At 33.6% G+C, this 24,888-nt stretch overlaps 3 protein-coding genes across 3 annotated transcripts in view; 1 reads left to right on the forward strand and 2 right to left on the reverse strand.

The window, feature by feature from the left end:
• The window catches only part of LOC119641075 (thrombospondin type-1 domain-containing protein 4), a 76,084-nt gene that overhangs the window by 41,717 nt on the left and 9,479 nt on the right, over positions 1–24,888 (reverse strand). Inside the window, exons 2-4 of the mRNA XM_038039503.1 lie at positions 22,054–22,179; positions 14,650–14,719; positions 10,751–11,277 (exon numbers count right to left, since the gene is read on the reverse strand). Of these exons, the coding sequence (XP_037895431.1) occupies positions 10,751–11,277; positions 14,650–14,719; positions 22,054–22,103 (647 nt within the window). The 5' untranslated portion in view covers positions 22,104–22,179. The remainder of the gene's footprint in view (positions 1–10,750; positions 11,278–14,649; positions 14,720–22,053; positions 22,180–24,888) is intronic.
• On the reverse strand, positions 7,568–9,140 carry LOC119641076. The gene is made up of 2 exons (XM_038039508.1): positions 9,031–9,140; positions 7,568–8,966 (listed from the first exon to the last, which is right to left on the reverse strand). Exons 1-2 carry the CDS (start codon positions 9,073–9,075, stop codon positions 8,277–8,279), a joined length of 735 nt encoding a protein of 244 aa, XP_037895436.1. The 5' UTR covers positions 9,076–9,140; the 3' UTR covers positions 7,568–8,276.
• Positions 23,542–24,883, forward strand: LOC119641067 (probable fumarate hydratase, mitochondrial; the record flags this gene model as incomplete). Its single annotated transcript, XM_038039498.1, is given in 2 exon segments — positions 23,542–24,192; positions 24,195–24,883. Coding segments are annotated over 2 exon segments (1,329 nt in total), but the record flags the coding sequence as incomplete, so codon positions are not given.

The raw sequence follows: 24,888 nt of genomic DNA on the forward strand, positions 1-24,888 counted from the left end.
ATCAAAACGCATAAGTTTACGTAGGGGCCCCATCATTTGATTCAAAATTTTATTGCAAGGAGTACGCCGAATCTGAAGAATACAGCATCGGAAAACGGCCATCTATTGTCCATACTTTCATGCAAAATAATGAACACGTCGCCTTTTAATATCTTTCCGGTGTCATGTATTTCTTGAAACTTCACTTTTAGATTATCGAAAATAATTTTTCGAATATTTTGTTGTTTTTGGATGCTCACTGTTTAAACCAATATTAAATTCCAACCGTATTCTTTACATCAAAAACCAATGTTTAATCAACAAAAGACATTAGAGATTTTCCGTTGTATTGAAATAACGAAAGTGACGTCATTAACGGCGCTTTGTGTAAGCGCAAAGTTTGTCACATTTTAACCACAATATGGACTTGCTGCTGCAAACGGGATCTATGTGAAAATTGAATTGAGCTGTGGTAATATATATAACGTTTAAACATTATGCAGAAATTAGCTGATCAAATATTCCGTTTTTTTTTACGAATTTTGCGACCTACGTTCTTTTATTAGGTGATTGCAAGCATATTGCTCAGCGACATCTATTAGTAAAAATGATAAAGCAATGCGAAGTATCAAGGCTAAGCAAGAAGATCAGTTAAATTCGATGATTTTGACTTTTTTGTCCTTAAATTAACGGTTTTTCTTTAATCATTATTGAGTTATTCATTGTATATAGACGCTAATAACGGATGACTCAAAATTCCATTTTCGACATTCATTACCTTTGTTGTTTGATTTGAAGAGATCCCCTGCCAAAGCCCATCAAACACTTTTAGAAGTTTATGGTAAGGCTGCTCCAACATAACCCAATTGTTGGTTTTGGTTTCAACGGTTTAACAATGGTGATTTTGATGTCATTGTCTAAAAACGCCCGGGAGGATCAAAAAGGTTGAAGCCAGTCAGTTGCAAGACTTACTTTACGAAAAGTCAGATCGATTTCTCAAAGAACTTGCGAACAGCTTGGTAGTTAGTGAATCAACTATTTCTAAATTTTCAAATGCGATAGGAAACTTCTAAAAGGAAGGAAAATGGCAACCATAAGAATTAAATCAAAATACCATTTCAAATCGTTTCAACATCGGTTTTATTGTTTGCCAGGCAAAAACGTAAAGTTCGTATTCCACGCCATGCGTTAATCCAGGAAAATGGAATATTGGCCAAAAAGTTTTGTGTTCATATTGTGGGATTAGCAAGGTGTAGTGTATTACGAGCTGCTAAAACTGAATTAAACCGTTACTGGAGATGCCTACTGTCGTCAGTTGAACATGTTAAACGGTATATTGTTGCAAAAAAGTTAAATGGTACATTGAAGCAAAGCCATTCTCTTGCATAAGAATGCTCCGCCGCACATTACAAGAGTTGCCAAGAACATGCTGTTGCAGCTCGAATGGGAAGTCCTGCCATACACAGCGTGCTCACCAGACATTTCGCCTTTTGATTGCTACATGTTCAGATCGATGCAGCATGGTTGGCACGCGGTTTCGAAGTACTGGAGAAGTGCGAAAATAGATCGATGATTGAATCGCCGCCAAACCAATCGACACGGTGTCGCCCTGTTGTCAGAAAGGTGGGGAAAACTTTTAGAAAATGATAGAAAATATTTTGATTAACGTATACTTTGCCAATTTTTCTCAAAAAGTAACTGTTTCAGGTTAAAAAGATGGTCAAAGTACATGCAAGTATTTAATATAACCAATAAATAGTACATGATAAATGGGAAATAACTCCATAGAACACACAAACTACTTTCCAGAAAAAATAATTAACTTGAATGCGCAACCGAAGTACAAGCTTAAAGATTCGCTCAATCATAATTTCGCGTAAAATTCTCTTATAATCATTATTTTCTTGGTTTCCTGGCCTATGGAACGATTGTTGAAATCAGTCTGAAAAATATGTCAAAAAAACAATACGCCAAGTTTTTTCCCGCATAAAAAGTCTCAATACTTCATCATCCCATTAGATATAACCAGGGCCTTTTTAACATCTCATTGTTTAATTTTCACACATTTACCACGAAACTTCCCAAACGATTTTATTTGTAATTGTGTTCGAGTCCGTACATCCCAAATCATACGTGAACAGCCATTCTCTTAGTCTAATCATTGATTCTTAGGCCCATAACAACTTGGTCATTCTAATTTTTTCGTACCTGGACCTGCAGGGGTATAGAGAGAAGAAGTCTTCTGAACAAAAGAAACTATTTCCGATGAGCTTTCTGTAAGAACTTTTGCGCGACCGAAAACAAGTCTATTTTGTGCATATAGACAAAGGAAAGAAGAAAATTGAGTCTTAGAAAATAATTGTTATTACCTGCTAAAGCCAAAGAAATGAATGCTAGGGCCAAGGGTAGCATAAACGTTAACAACTAAGATTATCGATCCTTTAGTTAGGTGTTTTATTGATATTAAGTTCTTCAGGTACTTTCAATATGTCTATAAGTTTAAAAGCTCCAAATACAAGTCTTCAAAATTGGAAAGGTTTTGATATTCACAAAATATATATTTATCCATAAGATTCCGTCGGCAATTGCAAATTAAGCGAATAGACTTCTTAAGGATCGATCGGTGTACTGCAATAGTATGGTCAAGGCCGATTCCTGCAAACATTTTGGTCTTCAGTTTCTCCGTTTTGCTTGGATATAGTGGCGGAACGAGCTTAGAATTAACCTGCGAGCAGTATATACATATATATCTGAATATCAGTCTTTTCCATTGTGCTGTCCATAATTAGCTAGTTAGGTCTAATCGCTCACTTCGCAAAAGACCAATGTATCTAAAGAATTTTGTGAATTTTGTGTCAATAAGTGACAATGGTGTTCCAATGGTGCTCTATTAATGGTGGTGCAACTGGCACGTAAGGACTTTGGCGTAGCTTTTATGACCGACAATCTATTTGTTACGATAATCGTCTTGAGTTTGAGTTTGCGCGCAAGTTGTGTTGGGAGAATAGTTCTAGCAGCGGTTGTAAATGATGGGTGCACTTAATTTGGATTCGCTCTTCTGGCATCGACTAATGAATAGACGAGTCATTATTGCAACTGTCCGTAAAAATAATAAGCAATTTTTCTACACGATTAGTTCTCTGAAGACGAAACGTACATTCTTTTTTCAGGAGATGCTTTGAAGAATGTTTATTTGGTTCACATCATATACACAAGTGTTAATTGTGGAGATTTGTATCTTTTGATTTTTTGTAATCGTGGTTTTTTAACGTCTTCTTCGAATGTTGAATCGCTAAGGTCGAGGAGTTCGGCGATGATTTTCGGTTTCAGGTCATAAATTTAATTTTCCCAATGATGATGTTGACGGATGTTTGTTGTGGCAAGCACATGCTAGCTCTGGTTCCTTGACGATAAACCGGTTTCAGACTATGTTTGACTTGCCGCCTTTGCCGATTATTATCAAACCATACTTGATTTTGCTCGATATAAGCATTTGGCTAAGGTAAGCAACTGTATTTACGTGAACAATTGTTTTTCATGTTAACAATATTGTTCATCTGTTTCTTTTCTTAACTTTAATTTTATAATTTAGGTAAATTAAAAATGTTTGTTACATTTTAAATATATTTTAAAAAGCTTTAAAAGGGAGAGTTATTTAAAAAAGTTTGCTGATAATAAAAAATTAAAATGGTCATCGGTTCTCTTGAAAAAAGAAAAAAAAAATTTAATATTTAATTAGTTTACAAAACATATGTTTCATGTGGAAAAAATTAAATAATACATTTCATATAAGTTGATAACTTGATTAGATATATAAATACGGAAAACAACGTAAAGCGGAGGCTAATTACTGTTACAACTTGATTTAATTTACTACATTTGCAATCGATAGTATTAAAGAAATGAAGAAACAATTTCTCATCTTCGCTTTGCCACTGATGGTAAGCTTAATCAGTGCAAAAAACGGGCTAAGTAGAAATTTAGATCTTCTAATAAGCCCAGTCGGCGAAAAATTACCAAACGTTCTATCTAAGGAAACAGAAGTTTTGTAGTTTTTGGAAACACTTACCGCCAAAATTGATATTTTGAAAAAAAGTGATCCGGAGAACATCGATAAGCAATCGTCTGAAATTGAAACACAACTTCAAGCGATTAGAGATGACGACAGAATGGTCAAAAATAGCAATGAAAAAACTCATGATGATGACAGGTTTAAAGTGATTGGAGACTTTTACCGCGAAAAACTTGCCATGATTACGGATCTAAACGATAATATTGACAATCTATTCCAAGTCCATGTCGCGAAAGAGCTGGCAACCGGTGATATTATGCGTTAAAAAGGCAATTTCAACATGCAATTGGTAACAACTGAGAAACTAGAGACTACGTATACTTGAAAATATATTAAATTTAAAATATCTTTGAAAACGCCAGACATATATATCAGAAAACTAGGCAAATAAGCTTACGCTGCACATATGGGTTGTGACAGGTATTGTTTCTAATACCAGAATTATCGACGTTTTGCATTTAACTATTTCCACCAAAATGAAGCAATTTGATTCATAATTTTGGAAAAACGCAACAGCCGTAAAAATCAAAGTAAAGAATAGTAATTTAGCACAAAAATTTCTTGATCTATCACAAAATGAGTATGATCTGCCCACATGAACGGCCAGGCTAGAAATCATCTCGAAAAAATCTCGAGCTTTTTTCTTATTTTCGCTCACAACTTTCTGTGTCGTGAAGATATTTCCGAAAAAGCTAGATATTACCCAGGTCTGCCAACATGTTCGGATTAGAGTGTAAAAAGTGATAGTAAGGAAAGTTGTTAAGTATACGGATAACAAGATTCGGCTATTTGAGCGTTAACTGTGTATATGTGTGTGTGAACCGATCGAGAGGATTTGTGGACAGACAGAGCATTGAGATGGTCCTAACAAATATCTGGGTTTTTCGGAAATACCTTCACTGGATCAAAAGCTCTAGGTGAAGAAAAGAAAATGTTACCAGTTTTTTTCGAGGTAATTTAAGCTTTTTTTATAGTCAGTGGATCACAGCACTCGTTTTCTACCTTAAGTATTTAGTCGGTTAAGCAATATTCATAGTAAATTTCAGCGTCCTGTCCTCACGTTTAAAATTTTGGCGAATTTCAAAAAAAAGAAGATCTTTTTTGGTATTGCCATCTCTAGAACTAGACCAAATAGAAAAAAATTAATTTCAAATATTTAAAGTTTCTCATATGAATAAAAATGATCAACAAAATTTTGGAATATAATAGTATATCTTATATCCAGTTTTTCAAGCTCATATGCTAGTGTTAACTTTTATTTTTAATTCTGAGGAGACGCATGTCTCCTCACTATTTTCAATAATAAATAAAAATATAGCAGATGTATTACATATAATAATTAGTTTGAATTGTAGGTTTTGTTTCATAAATTTTCATTTTATTAATTTTCAAAACCGAACCTACAAATTTCAAAGTCGATCATATGATCGAATAGAAATTGACCAAATTCTGTATCGACTGCATCGAACGCATCTATAGTTTGAAGTTTCTCTTCCAAATGTTCACTGGCTATAGCTTGTTCCACTTGATTTAACAAAGCACGCAATTTCACTTCATAGACCTTAGCGCCCAAAACTTGATTGTTTTGCAGTAAATGCGAAACATAATATTGAAAAAATTTCAAATGCGCGTTTAACACAGGAAGAGGTTGAGGTTCGCTATCAAGATATGTTGTTAAGTTTTGCGAATAATTATCAACAGTTTCCGTAAATGCATTAAATTTTTCTCCAAAATCATCTTTTTTGAGAGCAATTTCATATTCCGCTATTATTTGTGAGATCTCCATTGCCAAACCATCCTTTAGATAGGGCAAAATTTCTTTCATATACCAAATTTCAATGCAAATATCCTCATTAAGATATTGTTTATCCAACTCATTTTGTAAATAATCACTAACTGCTCCATTCAGGGTATGAGCATAATATTCCAGAAATTCCTGTTTCTGCTGATGATTATCGTTAGTTAAGGATTTTTCAAAACGTTGCCTTAGTTCGTTCAACTCATTAGCGTATTCAAAGTCCGCCTTCTTTATAATAATATGCAAACGTTTTATGTAATGATTCAAGCGACTGTTGATATGCTCTTCATCATCTTGAAGATGGCGTTTTATAGGGCTTGCGATAGATACCTGTTGTAAAATTGTTTTTATTAAGATATATCCTTTCAAAATTTCTACATTCACCACTTTAAGATTAATTAATATAATCTAGCCCATCTATTTGCAATATTCATAAATTTTGGAGATTTTGTAACGTTTGCTTTTCAGGTAATGTAATACCATCAAATGAACCGTTTACACGCATCCTCTGTTATAGCAACTCACACGACTGAGTAGACTCATTGTCTAAAATTTTGGTAAAAGCTAATTATTTAGCAATTTACGAATTTCAAAATATTTTTCCAAATAATTTGGGAGGTTTTGACAAAAATGCTGTCGACATAATACCCATACATACAACTTGAGGAAAAATTTAATGGGGGATTAATCGACACACTCTTCACTGATTTATCTTAGGTGGTGAATATCCAACATTCGTCGAAAGACGAAGGTAATTTTCTTAATTGATATTTTCATAATTACATTTTTCAAAACTATTTGTAAAAGGATTAATTGGAATAATGACTTTATTAACGACATTGTTAGCACTGAAGCGGTTGAAGTAATTTTTGATTATTTCTCAAGTCAACTTTCACTGTGTAATGGTTGATCAATTCAGGCTTTTATATGAATATACCGTTTTTAAAATACACTGAGAATACTCGATCAAAAATGCCGAAAAATTTATCCATCCTTTCAAATAGTTTTCAAGACTTAAATCTTTTTCAAGATGTTGCTGAAAGCTTGAGAGAGAGAGAAAGAGAGAGAGAGAGAGAGAGAGAGGGAGAGAGAGAGGAAATGGATTGATTTTCAAACTATTTTACCTTTTATATTAGTTTTTGCACAGTTTTTTTTGCTGTTTAAAACGATCGCTTAAGCATTTGAAAATAATATTTGAAAATTTTTTTATAAAGGTCGAATTCTTTATATTTCTTAAAAATTGCGATTTTCTTTACTACCATCAATTCTTACAATTTTAATCACGTTTTTCTCAAATCGTTCTTCTTCGAGCTCCCCGTACTATTAATATATGTCAATTCTCAATCGGTTATCTTCAAATTCCAATCAATTGTCTTGCTTATAATATTCTGAATTTACATCATTTGCGGTACAAGGGTGTATTAAATTTGGGCGGATATATGCAATACACAGACGCGCTTGCAATAAATCTATCTTTTATTGTACTGATCAGTTCAGAACCATCGATCTGAATCGATATAAGCTTGTCGCGATATAAGCCGCAATATTCATGATACATTGATAATATATGGTACAATAGCTAACGCCTTGTTTTAAAAAGTCGATTTGTGGATACCTGTAGGTTGGTGTAAGGAATTTAATACTAAGTCGTGTCCCACTATGGTGTTTTTACTTATATTTTTTTGATTGAGTTCAATCAATTTTATGGCCAATTTTTCATTATTTTTTTCGAAACAATCGATAGCATTTCGTTTCCTTTTAAAAATTCTGCGTTCTTCGCTAGTGCAAAATAATGCTTAAAAATTCTGAGTGTATGATTTTTGCAATGCAAAGCATAAGCAATGACTGTCACTCTGGGGCCAGACTTATGAGTCTTGTGAGTCTCTACTTCATGAAAGACCGATTTGCAGAAACACATCGCTCACCAGCTAGACGGTTTTCAAACATTGTAATGGAAAGCTGCCACCTATTCCCATGTATTTTTGTCAGTTTCATATTGAAATAATATTTGCATTTATAATATTTTATGCCCTGGGCTATTCGTCACATTTTGTTTTATTCCTAAATATTTCTTTCTATGTACCTTAATCGTCGTGTTAAATAATTCCTAGCAATAATACGAAATATACGTTGCTACAAGGCATGGCGTTGACACGCAATTGTTTGCTGTGATTTTACACAAGTCATTTCTAAAATACATTTAAACCAAAGCAAAGTTTATCTAAAACTTAAGTTTTTGTCATTGCTTTTTCATATTGCATGCAGTCGTAGAGTATGTAAAAGCTTCAACAAGTTTTTGTTTTTTGCTTTGATGAGCAAAAAAAACAGTTTAACTTGAAATAAACTATGATTAAAATATGAAGTAAAGGTTAAGATATTCGTTTGACATATTATTTTTGATTTCATTTAATAGAAATTAATTTGTGCTTAATCGTATTCAAGGTTTTTCTTTTGCAAAAAATCATTTAATTCTTGATTGTCGGTATATGTCACTTCATGTAAAACTTTTTGTTTGTCTTCCAATGATTTATCAGAGTTCAAAGCTTTCTCACATTTCGCCTTCAATTCTAAGATTTCTTTTTTAAATGGCACACTCTCATCCTTTAATACATTAGCGAAAAATTCTATAGTCTTCTGTAAACGCGTGTTTACATTTGGTAGAGAACTTTCTTTTAGAAATTTGTCGAAACTATCGCTAAAGTCTTTAGATAGATTAATGAATCTTTCCACTTTATCCTTTAAATCAGCAACTCGATGTATCTCCTCCAATATGCTTAGAGTTTTCTTAATGTCATCTTCGTAGGAATTATGCTCGGTAAGCAGAGAGTTATAGAAAGCCATAGCATTTTCAATGTCGCCATCTACTTGAGCCTCTTCCAATTTCTTCGAAATCCATTCATTAAACTCCTGATTAAAGTGAGTCGGCATGCTAGTAATAGCTTTTTCTTTCTCCTCAAAATCGTTAAGTTTTAAAGCATCTTCGGTCAATTGTATCAATTTCTTTAAGTCATCTTTGTGCTGATGCTCATTCAACGTGCTCAGGAATCTTTCATAAGCTTCCAATTGTCCACGAAGATTCACGTTCAAAGCCCCTATCAAATCTATAGCCTGCGAACCCTTTTTGCACAAAAATAGTTCTTTTAGTATTTTACTAAATTTTGCTTATATTGATCAAACTTACCTGCAATACAACTATAGCTATTAATATAAAATATAATTTATTCATTTTTAAAAGTAAACGATCTTCACACGCGTTAAACGTTAACTCTTTAATACATTTTCGGGTTTTTGCTTTTTATACTTAAAGCGGTTCATGGATTTGTTTCTTTTCTTTTTCCTATAACTTTTGTTCTCTTAATCAGTTAACAAGTTTGTGGTGAAAAACACTAATAAAAAAAGTTTTTGTTAATGTTTTATATTTGTAGTTTTCTGTGGTTTATTAATAATCATCACGAGAGATCTCGGAGAAATCTAAATAGAGATGCACAAATTTTTAAAGTAAATACGACTTTAACATACAAGTACGTGGTGGGAAAAACCTGAGATTCGCATAAGTAGTTACTACGCCTTTGTATGTGAAGAACTTATTCTAAGAATGACTTTAAATTTTTTACTACTTTTGATAAACTCTGTTTAATATTATTTAATATTTAAAAAATTTCAGCTTAATTTAATTTATACTAAAATGTTTGAGCTGCCTCGCCCCAACTAATAGATAATTAATTATGAGATTTAAAAAATTGTGTAAACCAGTTTAACATTATTTATCTTAATTATGGTCAAAACCAAAACATGTGGATAAATTAATTTTGTCATCTCGTTTGTAGCAACTGTAAATAAGCGGTAGAAACAATTTAGCCATATGCCCACTCATAATTTGAATAGAAATTTGTAGTGCGAAGCTGTGCACTGTGACAAAAAGTTAGCAGAAATTTTCAAAAGGGGCATATAACGCTGTAATCAATCATAAAGGTTTACCTGAAGTCCTCATTATTATCCATACTTACGTTTTAAAAGTAGTTCATGTAAGAACGTACTAATGGCTTTGTTGAACTTTTTAATGCCTCTAACGAAAAAGCTACTCCGGGCCGTTGCAGGTGGTTATTTGGTGACAACAGACCAACTTTTTGCCGGCAATTTTTGCTGAAGGGTCTCTAAATTCTACGATGGCATTTAATGTGCACACTTTCACAAATTTTTATATTTTTTTGTGAAAACTAGAGAAACCAGACAAGAGCGACCTTTAAATGCCCAACACCGATTGGCCTAACATAAATCTTCACTTACTTTTGCAATGAAATACCGTTAAAACAAACTTTGTTGCCACAAAAGAAGCCCCTTTTTAAAAACCCCTTTATGTGAAGAAATGCAAAAAATGCATGCACATGATCGAAATTCCGTACAATTAATTTCCATGCCAAATTGCAATTATGGACAAAAATTCATCATAGAATATTAAAAACGTTGCATTTTTTCCCTATACAGATTAAGTTTTTCTAAAAACAGTTATGTGGGACCTGGGTCGAAAACTTAGTCCCACGGAAAGTTTGAAAAACAAAAGTGTGACCTTTCTATTAAAATAGTTCGTTATTTGCAGCAGATAATTTGACATTGATCCGAAATTTGGCCAGAGCATATATTAGACTTTCCAAAATTATCTACTCTATAAATGTTCTAACATATGGATGGCTATGAAGAAATTGATAAAGTGCCGAAGATTCTACCTATAACAAGTAAAACGTTTTTACTAGTTGTCGATTAACTTATCATATGTATTTTCTTGTAAACTTGTATGCACTTGTTGTTAATGAATAACAATGTTGATACAAAAAAAGTCAAATATAATGAAATAGATCTGCATAATAACAAATTATATAAAAATCAATAATTTTCCCACTTACCTATTAATGCATTTTCTTTGCTGAAACTTTACACCATCACCACAACTGCGTGAACAAACACTCCATTTACTCCAGTTACTCCAACGCGGATAAAAATGAATCTTTTGTTTCGATTTTTTGCCACTTGAAAAAGGGCTGACAGTTGCAATATTAATCGAAGCAGTTGTATTCAAAATATCGTATGTATTTCTATCGTTCGCATTTAGTACTGTTTTGTTTAAGCTTGATTTTTTAGTTATGTTTAACTCAGTCATTGGCAATATGGTAGTTGTATCGAAAGTATTAACTTTGTTTGTAGTGCTTATAATAGCAACAGATACGGCTCGTGTATCTGGCTCTTCCAAAGGATATACATCGTTAATACTAGGCTTAATTTGTACTACAATAGGAATATTTTTAATGATATTATTATTTTTATTACTATCAAAACGCCAAAGGTTTGCCAACTCAATGGGTTGTTTCAAATCAATATTATGAAATACGTTAATGCGCGATTGGTTTCGTTTTTTAAGCCATTCTTTATGTTTCTGAATAAGAATAGAAAAATGAAATTTTTTAATAAAACAATCAACAGAAAACAAGCGAAAGGTTAAGCATATATATTAATAATTTTAAAGATTATACATTTTAAGTAATACGCTAAGAAAAATGATCGGGATTTCAGAAAGAAACACCTAGCTAATATTAAAGTTCGCGAGATCTATAAATAAAATAACAAGAAGCAAGTTAAAACGTCCGTTATAATCTGGTATGGCCGATCATTAAATTCCCCGCACTGCTTTAACTGCCATGACCCAAAGTTACTAACTTACTAAACTGCTAAAAAATTAAACATTATAATCGGCAAATCCGAGCGTCAGATACCCTACACTACTTCTCCTATTAAAAATCTTTAATTTAGTCATAAAGTAGCGAAATGTATACCCGTCTACCGTGTAAATATTTGATTTTGATGACAATTCTTTTAAGAGAAAAGAACCGAAAGATACACCTATGCGATGCAAACTTAGTTCAATCTCGTATGTCACATCACTGTTTTTGACCGATTTTTATCATGAAACGCTTAAAATAAGAAGGATTTTAACGTTTACTTAGGACATGTATCACAATGTAGTGCTACCCGATCCAATGATGGAAAATGTCCGCCATTTCTCAGGACGAGAGCCATTGAAAATGCCAAAAATTCTTTACATTTTTTACATAATTTCCAATAGGGAATAGTTTACGTATGAACGTTATATTAAAAAATTTCACATTTTTCGTATAAGCCCGAAGTCGATTTTTATATATAAAAACTTTTCTGCTTATAAAAGTACCAGATGTTAAATAGACCTGTTTGCCTAATACATACTGATCTCTGCAATAAGGGAAGCTTAGCTTTGGATTGCTTTCGCTCAAACGAAAGTCAGAACTTATCGGTGCTCAATCCTTTGAAGTTAAGTAAAACCGAGGTATGTTTACCTGCAAGGAGAAAATAAAGTAACTTTACAATACCACCTTTCGTCCGAAGATATGCGTCACTTTTCGTAAAATGTACGATTAATCATAGCTCTATATTTCTAACAATTCTAAGCAATTACTCAAAGGGCGAAGCGGCTGCAATTTTATCTCCTACCGTCAACAAATTTTAGCAACAATGGTTGATATGTGCGCGTCAGATGCGTTCGGGAAAAAGGCGTAATTATAATTCGCTTTTATGAAAAATTGGAAATCAAAATTTAAACTATACTCTCGGACAAAGTCTATATACAAATACTGATTATTAATAAAATAATTTCTCCTTAGGTGCTTTGCACGTATTTTGATCAGTTTTTCACTTGACAAAGGCATTTATAGGGAAAAAGTGGTACAATATATATTTATCACAACCTTCCATAACCTTCTATAATTTTTTCCCATCTGTCTGACAACGTGGCAATACCGTGTCGAAAGAACGATATTCGTTTGCAACATTGCAATCATCGACCCCGTTTTCGCACTTCTTCCGCATTTCGAAACCACGTGCCACCCAAATCATCGATTTTAATCAGAAATCGGTATGCCTGGTGAGTATGGTGGGTGCAGTAGAATTTCCCATTCGAGGTGTAACAATGCGTTCTTGACAACACTTGCACCTTGTTGCCGGAATGCGCTAATAGTTTCATTCAGTTTTAGGAGCTCGTAATATACTACACCTTGCCGATCCTATCATACAGCAAAACTTTACAGTCATGAACATTCCCCTTCGGTGTCGAGGCCGATGGCTCTTCTCAACTAACCCATGACTTTTTGCGCTTGGGATTCTCGCAGCAGATTCACTTTTCATCCCCAATTACAACACGCCACGGTGAATTCTTCTTTTCTTGCCTGGCAAGCAAGGAATGCTAAGGAATGGGCAAAGCCGAAGCGATGATGCTTTCAGCCAAAAACTGGATGAATTTGGTTCTCAACCATTACTAGCTGAATTTCTGAACCATAAATATATCACTAATATGAAAATTAACCTTATCATTCAAGTTAATCTATTTGTTCAATAAATCATCATCAATTTTTTATTCCATATTCCCATTACCGAAATTTAATCGCGTTAAAGTCAATAATCCTGAACTCATCATTGTTACGCTGTCTTTCTTTCGCTGGTAACACTTTATCACACAAACAGCGCAAAATTCAAAACTCAATTAAATGTGTAAAATATAATTACAACACAACGATATTTTGTTCCGTCTAGCAAATCTTCTGTATCTATTTTCAATTATGTTCTATATATTCTTCCAAATAAAATTCAACACAACGCTCGCTTAAAAATTGTGACTGAGAACCTATTTAAATTTAAATTTTGTGAGTTGCTACATTTTTCAGCTCACGGTTGGGCATTCGCCTATTCCCGGGTCTATTACCTCACGGGACTGGGCTCAGCTATTTCTCTTGATGCTTGCTTTTAATATGAATCAAAGACCTGCATTTGTTGGTATTGCAGGAACCCGCGTGTCAAAGTCGCTGTAGAGAACGGCACAGCTTTCTGTGCCTTTTACAGTTAATTTAAAATCTTTATAGCAGTTTTTGGCACTACTCCCTTACAAGACATCACGATTGTAATTATAGTAACTATCTCTTTATTGTAAATACTTGTCATCTCTTGTGCCAGCTCCGTATATTTAGCCTTCTTATTGGAGTATGCTGTTTGTATATTTTGTTCGATCGGAATTAACATTATTAATAATTTAGCGAAAGATTGAACTCTAAAGCGTCTAAAGCTGTCAACGTTATTGAAAACACTTAAGCGATTGGGCTATGAGCTATGACCACTGAATTGTTACTCACGACTCTTTGCCTACTGGGCCACTCAGGCGGTTAGTTTAAAGTTAAGAAATCACTAAAATGTGTTTTTCTAAATGGGATTTGAATACTTTTTTTATCTCACCAGTAAATTACCTTTTGCCACTTGCATATATATGGCCTTGATTATATGTGATTTCTTTCTAACGGCGCTTAAGTCTTTTATTAAAATTTACAACTTTGCCCTTTTTTCGCTGTACTTCACATCATTAAACTATTTCGGCAATGATCCATAAAATTTACGTCTACTATTAAGTTCATACATCTACAAGCGCACACCTTAAAAAAAATTCGATGAAAACTACTAAAGTTGATTGCTTTTGAATTTAATAATCAAATAGAGAACAAATATCGGACCGGTTTTTTTATGCAAAAGCACAAAAGAAAAATCTCTCAAATCATCTAACGAAATCATCTAGTGAAAATTGTTAATTACGTTACTTAAAAAATAATACGAATTCCATCTTTAATATCCAAAAATTATTCCAAAGAGACATCATGTTTAACAGCAACTTATTTCATATTCAAGTTCAAAAGAGATATTACGAATATAAATCAACCAAATCTTTTCCATGACTTACATTTATTCTCTCCGCGGTGGATTTATCAGCGTAAGGAGCACTACTAAGCATTATTATGATGGTCAATAAACTGTGGAAAGAAAACGTTAAAAAAAAGTTAGTGTTTTTCCAATTTGTTCATTAAATAAAAGTAAATATCTACATTCTTCCTTCTTTCAAACGTTACACTTGGTCGAATTTTAAATATTCTCCGAAACCTAACAAATGCAAATCGTGGAAAACTTGCAAATCGTGGAAAACTTTTTCTTAATTGTGGACGTGACGGTTAACCGACTATCACTATTTGTACATTAAATTGTTAAATTGATCTCGTAAGTACAAGTCAAAGTTTAGAGTGTAAGTTGTTGATATATTTAAGAAATTTTTGGAGAATTTTTTACCTATAGATTTAAAGAATGCATTCAGGCGTAGATTTGCGCAATTTAATTCGTGGAGCAGTTTTATGTGAATTTAAATAGATACTGTGCGGGAAAATTTGCAAACAATTGGCTCGGCTGTATAAACTGGAGAATTTACCACAATTAGAGTTAGTTATTTAATGACAGTAATTTAGCAAAATAAGGACTTAATTTCTCCATTTTATCGTCCGTTAATAGACCTAGAAGTATGTAATGCGTCTATGTATTAACAGACTAAGGGTAAATAACTCGTTGGCAGCTCAATTAGCACTTGATTTTTTTTTTAAATTATCAAATTTGAAAAGAGAAATTCATTCAAATATTGGACTTGGCATAGCTTACGCGTATTTAAAATTAAACAAATAGTCCTGGAATCATCATTGGACAAACATCCCTTGCATCTTAATCTTTCTGCTAAAAATCATTTTATTGAGAAGGGCTAACAGTAGTACGGGGTAGGACTATGTTACGTATTTGAATTCATATTACGCTAAAATGTTCATCATTATATCGAAATATAATCCGCATTGTAAAATACTAGCAATTGCTTCCTGTTTACGGCAACATTATGGGATTTACCGCTTTGAACGCGGTTGTCTGCTGAAGATTTTTAGTTTCTATAGTAACCGGAACTAATTCATTTACGTCGTGCGCAAAGCTTTTTAAGCAATGTGATCGAAAATTGCCAAGTCTTGATTTGCCTATGTGTGCTCATCGCAATCTTCTAAAGATAATGGACAGAAATCGTTTGAGAATCGTGTGCAGTTCGCAGCAAATTTGCTAACTCGACGGTCAAGAGAGCAACAATATTTCACCAGTCGTATGCTGGTCAAGGTGGGACAAATCGCTATTTTACGTCCCTTGTAATGGTCTTTCGGCCTCTTATTTTCTGAAATTTTCGAGAATTTTTTTTTTCATATTTTTAATTGTGAGGCATACTCAAGTATAGGTCTAACCAAGCACATGTAAAGCCTTTTCGCAATGTAAGGATCATCAAGCTCTTTGGACCACCTCTTTATAAAATGAATGACTTTCTTCTTGAGAAAGAAAGCTTCTACATTTATTTAAATTTAGTTTCAGAAGATTCAAAGAGCACCATGCAACCAAATTATTCAAATCACTTTGAAGATGATGTGATTGCGATTCTATGGAAAAGGAAGAAAACAGTTCTACATCATCAGCATACATTAAGATCTCGCTGAATTTAATCAAGGAGGGCAAATCATTGATGTATAAATTAAATAAAATGGGTCGTAAGTGGCTACCTTGAGGTACGCCAGACGTCACGGGGAATTCATCCGAGGTAATGAGCTTAAACAAAACCCTGAATGATCTACCATGCAGATAAGAGCTTAACCATTCCACTAAGAAGAAAGATAAGCAAGAGGCTTGGAGTTTAAAGATAAGTAGTCTATGGTTAACCAAATCAAACGCTTTGCTAAGGTCAGTGATATAAGTACACATGAGGGAATTCCATCAGTTCCAGGCGAACAATTATATTTTAGAGAACTCAATCCTTCGAAAACGTCATTTTCAAATATAACTAAGTTAGGAATTGAAATCAAACTAGAAATCGGATGTGGATAGTTTTCCGACAAATCAAAAGTGGCAGTTGAAAAGTTGTGTCGAGGACTCAGAGCCATTAAAAGATACATGCGAGGGATTTATGGAGATTTTTCTTTTGGAATTAACGAACTTAAAAAAGTATTTAGGATTAGCAAACAAGAAGGATTTAACGAACTGAAGGTATCTGCAATAGTATTGACGGTTGAGGGAATTAAATTTATGCCTTGCCACTGAGTAAGCGAAATAGTCGAAAGAAGAACCACTTTTCGAAAATTTTTTGAAAAGCTTGTTTTTCCTATTCTTGTAATATTTAATTGTTTTATTAAACCACGGGGGACGCTTGCTTCGAGGACGGGACTGCTTGATCGAAACGGATGCAGAAATAGCTTGGTGTAATATATTGTAAAACGACGACAGTAAGCTATCAATACTTCCTAATGAGAAATCAAGCACAATATGAGGAGGATGTGATTTTAGCATGGAAACATTGATTTTATGGAAATCATAAAATTTATATGAAAACTTTGAATTTGGAACGTTATAGAAGTTCAACGTACCAACATTCTTGTAATGAAAGGCAATACCCAATGCTGGATGATATGGATCCTCAGGTAAACTAAACGGAAGACAACGATTAACGCAAATCTCAGGAAAATTGGCAAAGCAAAGATCAAGCAATCTACCACGTAATTAGGGGTACCATTGTATTGAACTAAACTATGATCAAATAATTCATTAGAGAACACAACGACTCTACCAGATGTTGAGGTAGGAATCAAACAGCCAGAACTATCACTGTAACACCAAGTGACTTAAGGCAAATTGAAATCACCCAACGCAATGACTAAATCGGTAGGTCTAGATTGCTTGGCCACTTAACAAATGAGGGCGGCCTGTTTCTTATATACAGAGATATCCAAATTTGGGGGAATATAGGAGCAGGTCACATATAAGTGTTTATTTCATTCGAATGGCGATAAATTCAACGTCGGGAGTAGTTGGAAATTCAAATGAATAGGATCGGACTGCCAAAGATTTCGATCGTCCCTGAAAACTTGAAACGGATTATGGAAAAGTTCCAACGAAAGAAGATCCGGCTTTAACCAAGTTTCACTGAAGACCAAACAGGAAAACTCCGTGCTCACTGAATTTAGGAAGGTAGAACGAATTTTTGAATTTAGGCCCCTAACATATTGATAAATGAGAGATAATGATCTTGAAGAAATTTTTAATTTTTTGAAGAGGAAAGGGCTACTACACTAGTATTACGAGGGATGAATTCCTTAATTAAGGATCCAACCGGCCACAGTGGTTTATTTAAAATGAAATCCATATTTTCAGTCGGAACTAGAATTTTAAAAGATTAGATAGCTCTAGATTGAGAAGGAGCCAATTTGAATATACGAACGCGCTTTAAATTGACAGAAGGGGGTTTCGCTGCCAGATAACTTTTTATGTTATCAACAGATGTATCTGGTGCCAGTCTTCACACAAATATTGCCTTTCCGGGAGGAATTGCCTTCAATTAAACGTCATCTGTACTAGGAGCAGAAGTGTTCAGGGATGGGAAGTTATGAGTTGGGGAAAATACAGAAGGGGTACCACACTTGCGCGAGCAGCTTGTGCGACGTGCCCAGTTTGGCGACCGGCGTTCACACTCGAACAGCCAGGAGGAGAGGATGATTTACTATTATTATTATTAGTTTTAGGCGATGACGCCTGAAAAGATTGAGTGACATCAATGGGAGGAGATACCCTTGCCACTTCAGCATAGCTCAAGCCAGAAGGACTTCCCGGTTTTTTTGTAACTTTTATGTTACCGACCGACTCAGCTGTAGCAGAAACGCTAACATTCTTTGTAGACTTTAGGGAATCGCTAACTTGCACCGACGAAAAAGAATAAGGAGAACTCAGAGGTGTGTTGAAACGCTACACTACGAGTTCGAACTTTGTTAGCTGGAGAGAAAGACGACAGCGCAATATAACGACACTCGTCAAACCTAGTCTTGATTATTTCAAATTTCTCCCACAAGGAGCCGAGATTTTTGCTCAAATATGAGAAACAATTTCTTGTCTCCGTGAAGAGTTTGTAGAAACCAATGTCCCGCTTTCTGCAGTCAGGACAAGACCACCGTAAACCTTTAGAAGAGTCAAGGACTGCATCAACAGCACGGCCGACAATACCAGCACACTTTGCATGTCCAAAACGATTACACAGCCAACAAGAAATGAATCGTTCAGATTCAGGGCCTGTTTTTGCACGACATGGTGTAAATAAGCAATCCATGTCCATTGAAAAGAACAAAAGTAGCTTATGAAGGAAAATAAGAAAAAGTAAAACTGAAAAATTCCACGGCACAAATTTTCAGCAAATTGAAGCAAATGTCTCACTTCCCTGCCTACTGTAAATATAGAGCGAAAGCTAAAGAATCTGTAAACAAAGATTAACAGGCAAAAAGTGAGACTTTTACTAAGAGCTCAATTGTTGATTACAGTAAACCAAAATGATTTCTTCACATAAATGGTTAATAAATTCATATGCGTTAAATTCATACTTTATTCTTTTAGAGAATTTTTAAAATTAAACACAAATAAAGCAAAAAAGCTAAGAAATACACTAAAAAAATTGAAATATTTCTTGCACAGAATAAAAAGGCGACTACAACACGCATGCAGAGTTGCCAAACTAATCGCAAATTGACGCTTATGCAAATAGAATTGTTTTGAACGAGCGCATCTTTTAATCTGCGCACTTCGCAGACGCACATGGTTGAATGCTGAAATTTCGCACGTTGAAATATGAAAAATAGAAGTGGAGCAAATGGTGTGTTTACCCTTATGAAAAGATTTTAGCTTTTTCAGCTTTTACTTTTATCTACTTTATACTTATTTGTAGCGGAACTATGACTATTGTATAGTCCGAGTTATAATATAACTAGAGTTTTTCCGCCGTCTCAATTTTTGAGGTTTTACGAATATCAAGCAGGCGAAAGTTAATTAGAAAAATTTTAACGAGCGCCTACGTGTCTAATCTTCTAACCAATCTTCAGAGCTTACAATATGAACGAAGTATAATTATAATTAATTCCTAGTTCTTACCGAAAAATTTTTCGAAAAATACTAATACTCGTTTGACCTAATACATTAACTTGTTCGTTGGCTATTGATATTTTCAACTTGTCGTTTAAAAATGACAATATTGCTCATAATTACGCCTGAAATTGTTTAATTAATATGTTGTCTTTTTCCTGTACAAACTTTCATGGTGTTTTTGCGGTAATGAAAAAAAAAATTGCAAAACACAAACTTGATATCCGAAATTTTAGTATGTCAATCATTTAATAGACTGTTCCGATGACATTTTATTTAATATTTTGAAAAGTGCACTAAATAATCTTTGCATATCATCTTGAGACAAGACACGCAATCTTATTAGGTAGAAAAATGCAGCTGAGCTGGGAACAACTAATAGCTTGCAGTGGTTAGTAATATTTTTATAGTTTTTATTTTTCTTTTTATTGATTTATTTGCTTGTGATGGGCCTTACCTAAAATCATGCATGATACATGAATGGTTTATTCTATAACTAAATGCCAATTTTAAAATAACTTTCATAAATATAATAAAATCGAAATCAATATTGAGAACGAATTATAACCCAAATACAACTCAGTATCTCAATTTAGGAAAAAAAAAAAAAGAAGCAAATAAGTTATATTTCCTTTAAGTAACATTGTTCACATATCCATCTTGCTATTACACATTTTATGCGTGTCAGCTCAACTAGGTGTTTGCGAAAGGTAAGCATGTTAGTCAGCTGATCTTAACAATTGTTATAACTTTTAAATGGCCTCATCCCCTTCTAACAACTTCGACCGTGATACGAGGCTTTTGATCAACGAGACTATTCATCCGTGTCCTGACGTCCGTATTGTTAGAATTCTCATTGTTACATAAAGTGCGAAACGTAACTGAAACTTTGCATATACGTCTTAGTTGTTTTGAATCCCAAGATTGACTATTCATTTGCAGTTTGGAGGAAATAATTTCGGAACAAAAGTAAAGAAGTTCCAGAACGAAAAAAATTGGCAGCAGCATTTTTTTTGATTTTATTCCCTCAATAGAAAAGAATACTATTGTGCGAGAGATTATGGACAAAGTAAAATTGTTATTGGTTCAAAAATTTTAATATCTGCATATAACTGCATAGCAATGCACGGACAATTTTTTCTCTAAGCGCGGTAAACAATGTAACCCCACCAACTTTCATTCTTTTAGTTGAAATATGTAATAAGAGAAGTAGATACGGGATTTTCGATAACTTCGTTTAGACACTATTCCTTAAAAAAAAACTTCTTTCTTTTTTAGTTAAATACTTGCTGGGCAATTTTTAAAATTCAAAATTTTGCAAAAATACCATTCGTAATTTTTAAGAATTTACAAACATTTTCAAAATAGTTTCTCTTTTAATATTTAAATAAATGCTCCTCAATGGTATTATTTTATTCCCGTCCGTCCAAAAAAATCGTCAAAAATAACTTTTTTCAAGCTGTTACAATGGTTTCCCCCCTTGACGACTAGGCTAACAATGTTATCAGTTAAAATATTAATATGTATAACATATCTGTCGATGAAGGTATTTTTAAATAATTCCAAGTACTCCTTGCAAGATTTAAGATCAAATTTTTAAAAGACGATTATCAATAAATTATCATATCGCCTTATTTACAATTAAAATTTATGACAATTCTTATTAAAAGTTTTATCATCTGCATAGAAATTTCTTTCACAGTGTGGCAGTATTTTTTTTTTATAGCTTACACTACTTGTGGTACACGATATATTAAGATAGTGCGAACGTATGTAATACGAAGAAGAAAAATTTGATTCAGATTAGGCAATTTTTTGAACCTGCTCTCATAAAACCGATGCTTTAAAAACTGAATCCTTATATAGTAAAAAGCTAACATTTTTAATATTTAATAGTGAAAGTTATATAACGGTGGAATTCCTTCAATATATAGGCATTATTTTGTATATATATCGGATTATGTCGAGTCGGCCTTGCCCGACTATATGTTTCTACTTGTTTTTAAATTAAACTAGACCGAGTTAAGATAAAGCACTTGCACATGGGAGAAAAATGCTTTACATTCCGTCTTAAACTACCTTTTATGAAATATGGGTTAGTCTGTGCCAATGAAGGAGTTCTTAAGTGGAACTTGAAAGGTCTCCAGTAAATATTACTTCGGATATGAATTATTGACTCGGACATTTCAAATTTGGACACGTATGGAATAGAGAGAGGAAATAAGCGAACGTGAAAGCAGTAACTTGCATTCCCAAGATCTGTAAAGTCATTTATATTAAAGGTTTATTTATAATTAATTTATATTTTATTTATCTTAAAGATACGAGTTGATGCTTTTAAGTAACTTACCTTAAAATCTTTCTCCCAGCATCCAGTGTTAATATTCTTAATAAACGCATGCTGCTTTTATTAAATTCGTAATAAAATTTTAAAGTGGAATGTATTCATTAACTCTGTACTAAACTAGAAGAAAATCTGTCAAAATAAAAATAAAATAAATGAAAATCATAAAAAAACGTATAATTTTAAAAAAATATATGAAAAGATTTAACGAAAGAAAGTATAAAAATATTTAAAAAAAACTCCTTTCTCTATCTTCCGTTAGAGAAAATATAAAAATAGAAATTAAAATTGTTAAGTAGGGCGGACGTGAGCAATTCCCAAATGAGTTCTTGGAAGATTATAATAAATATTTGTGAAAAATATTGTGATTGACAGAAAAGTCTTAACCAAATTTAAATCTTTTTTGTTTCTTAGCATTTATGTTTACGTTGTCGCACGGTAGTCTCTATCGGTTAACCGCACATATAAATGCGACGTTTCAGATTGCAATCTCAAATATATTTCATAATTTGCATCGTCACCGACAGGCAGGCATACGTAGATATACTGAAAACGGCTTGTTAGTTGCGCAAAGATATTGGTGAATATATCTAGTACTTTCTCCTGAACATTACAGAATAGTAATATGTGACAATTTCCAATTCTCCGTCTTTAGCATATAATTGATTCACAAAACTATCGTGCTTCTCTCCCTATTTCTGATTTACTTATATAAAAAACATGGAAGAATTGAAGTATGTTTTCACATAAAGTGGTTCATTGAATTTTCTAAAATGAATGCTTGTGTGTTTCAATATCAAATCCTAGCTAAAAAAACAAAAAAAAAAAAAAACACGACTCTTCACAATTCGAATAACTTCAAGTTTTATCTTGAAACGGCTTGAACTGAAGTTCATTAACATTTTCTAATTAAAAAATAAAAAATTTAGCACTAAGTACATTTAAAGCCAAATTGAAGCCTTACCCTAACATAGTTTTAACGAAATCAAAAACAGAGCGAAAAAAATCACATATTTCGAAGAAAAAAACTGCAAACTCTAGCTAAACTGTGCTAATATTCTCTGCCAACGCCACTAATTTCTAATATATAATATCAAACGTTACGCACGATTAAACTTTAGTTTGAAAAAATGAGAAGATTATATACAAAAACAAACACAAAAAAAATTCGAAAACCAAAAATGATAGCAGCACACGCACGCATACTCTATATAGTATCGCGTAACTTACGTAAGTCTCATGCAACTGTATATTAACATAGATTAATAATATAGAGGAAGAGAAAAAACAGAAAAAAAAAGAGATTCCAACAATTTCCTACTTTTGGCGATAAGATTTATTAGAATACGACAACTGCAAAAACAGTGTGTATAGAATATACAATAACTGAAAAGAAGCAGATTTTTTTGTTTTCAAATTATAAAAGCATTTTTATTGTCATTTAACATAAAATTTTAAAACAAATTCCAAAACTTCCAATCGAAAGATATTAAAAAACAAAGAAAATGTTTAAACGTTTGAATTTAAATAATTTGCAAGTTATTGTCGCCACAACTCGTCGCAACAGTAATGATAAAAACCTGGGCGAAGAAAAGTTTCGAATTGAGACGGATACCATGGGTGAAGTAAAGGTGGCTTGTAATAAATATTATGGCGCGCAAACTGTGCGCTCAAAAAAGAATTTTCCTATAGGTGGTAAAACTGAACGCATGCCGAAGCCGATTGTAATAGCGATGGGTATTCTGAAGAAGGCCGCTGCGGAGGTGAACAAAGAATTTGGCTTAGAGGCTAAGATAAGCGACGCTATATCAAAGGCAGCCGATGAGGTGATATCAGGTGAATTATACGATAAGGGTCATTTTCCTTTGGTAATATGGCAGACGGGTTCAGGCACGCAGACCAATATGAATTGCAATGAAGTTATTAGCAATCGCGCTATAGAAATAATGGGCGGCGAAATGGGCTCTAAGAACCCAGTACATCCTAATGATCATGTTAATAAAGGACAAAGCTCAAATGATACCTTTCCAACGGCTGTACATATAAGTGTCGGTATGGAATTAAACAAAAACCTAATACCGTCTCTTACCGAACTTGCGAAAGATCTTGAAGACAAAGAGAAGGAGTTTGCTGATATTATAAAAATTGAAGCACTCATTTAATGGATGCCGTGCCGTTAACTATGGGCCAACAATTTAGTGGTTATAGACAGCAATTATGCAACGGTTTGGCTCGAATTAATGCTTGCTTGCCGCATGTTTATGAGTTAGCTCTAGGCGGGACTGCTGTAGGAACTGGTTTAAATACTCGAAAGGGTTTTGCCGAGAAAGCTGCAGCTCGTATAAGTGAACTTACCTCTTTACCATTTAAAACAGCTCCTAATTTCTTTGAAGCTCTTGCCGCTCGTGACGCCATGGTCGAAGTTCATGGTGTTCTTAATACTATAGCTGTTAGCCTTATGAAAATCGCTAATGACATTCGCTTTTTGGGTTCGGGTCCTCGCTGCGGCTTAGGTGAGCTAATGCTACCTGAAAATGAGCCTGGCAGTTCTATTATGCCGGGCAAAGTTAATCCCACTCAATGTGAATCTTTAACCATGATTTGCGCACAAGTTATGGGCAATCATGTAGCTGTTACCGTAGGTGGTTCAAATGGACATTTCGAATTGAACGTTTTTAAGCCAGTTATTGTGTCGAATGTTTTGCGTTCTATACGTTTACTCTCTGATGGATGTCGTGCCTTCAACAAGAACTGCTTGAAAGGCATTAAAGCTAATAAAGAAAGAATTGAAAAACTAATGAAAGACTCCTTAATGCTTGTCACAGCCCTGAATCCTCACAT

Source organism: Glossina fuscipes, unplaced genomic scaffold (genome assembly GCF_014805625.2).
Source record: "Glossina fuscipes isolate IAEA_lab_2018 unplaced genomic scaffold, Yale_Gfus_2 142, whole genome shotgun sequence".
Classification (NCBI taxonomy): domain Eukaryota; kingdom Metazoa; phylum Arthropoda; class Insecta; order Diptera; family Glossinidae; genus Glossina; species Glossina fuscipes.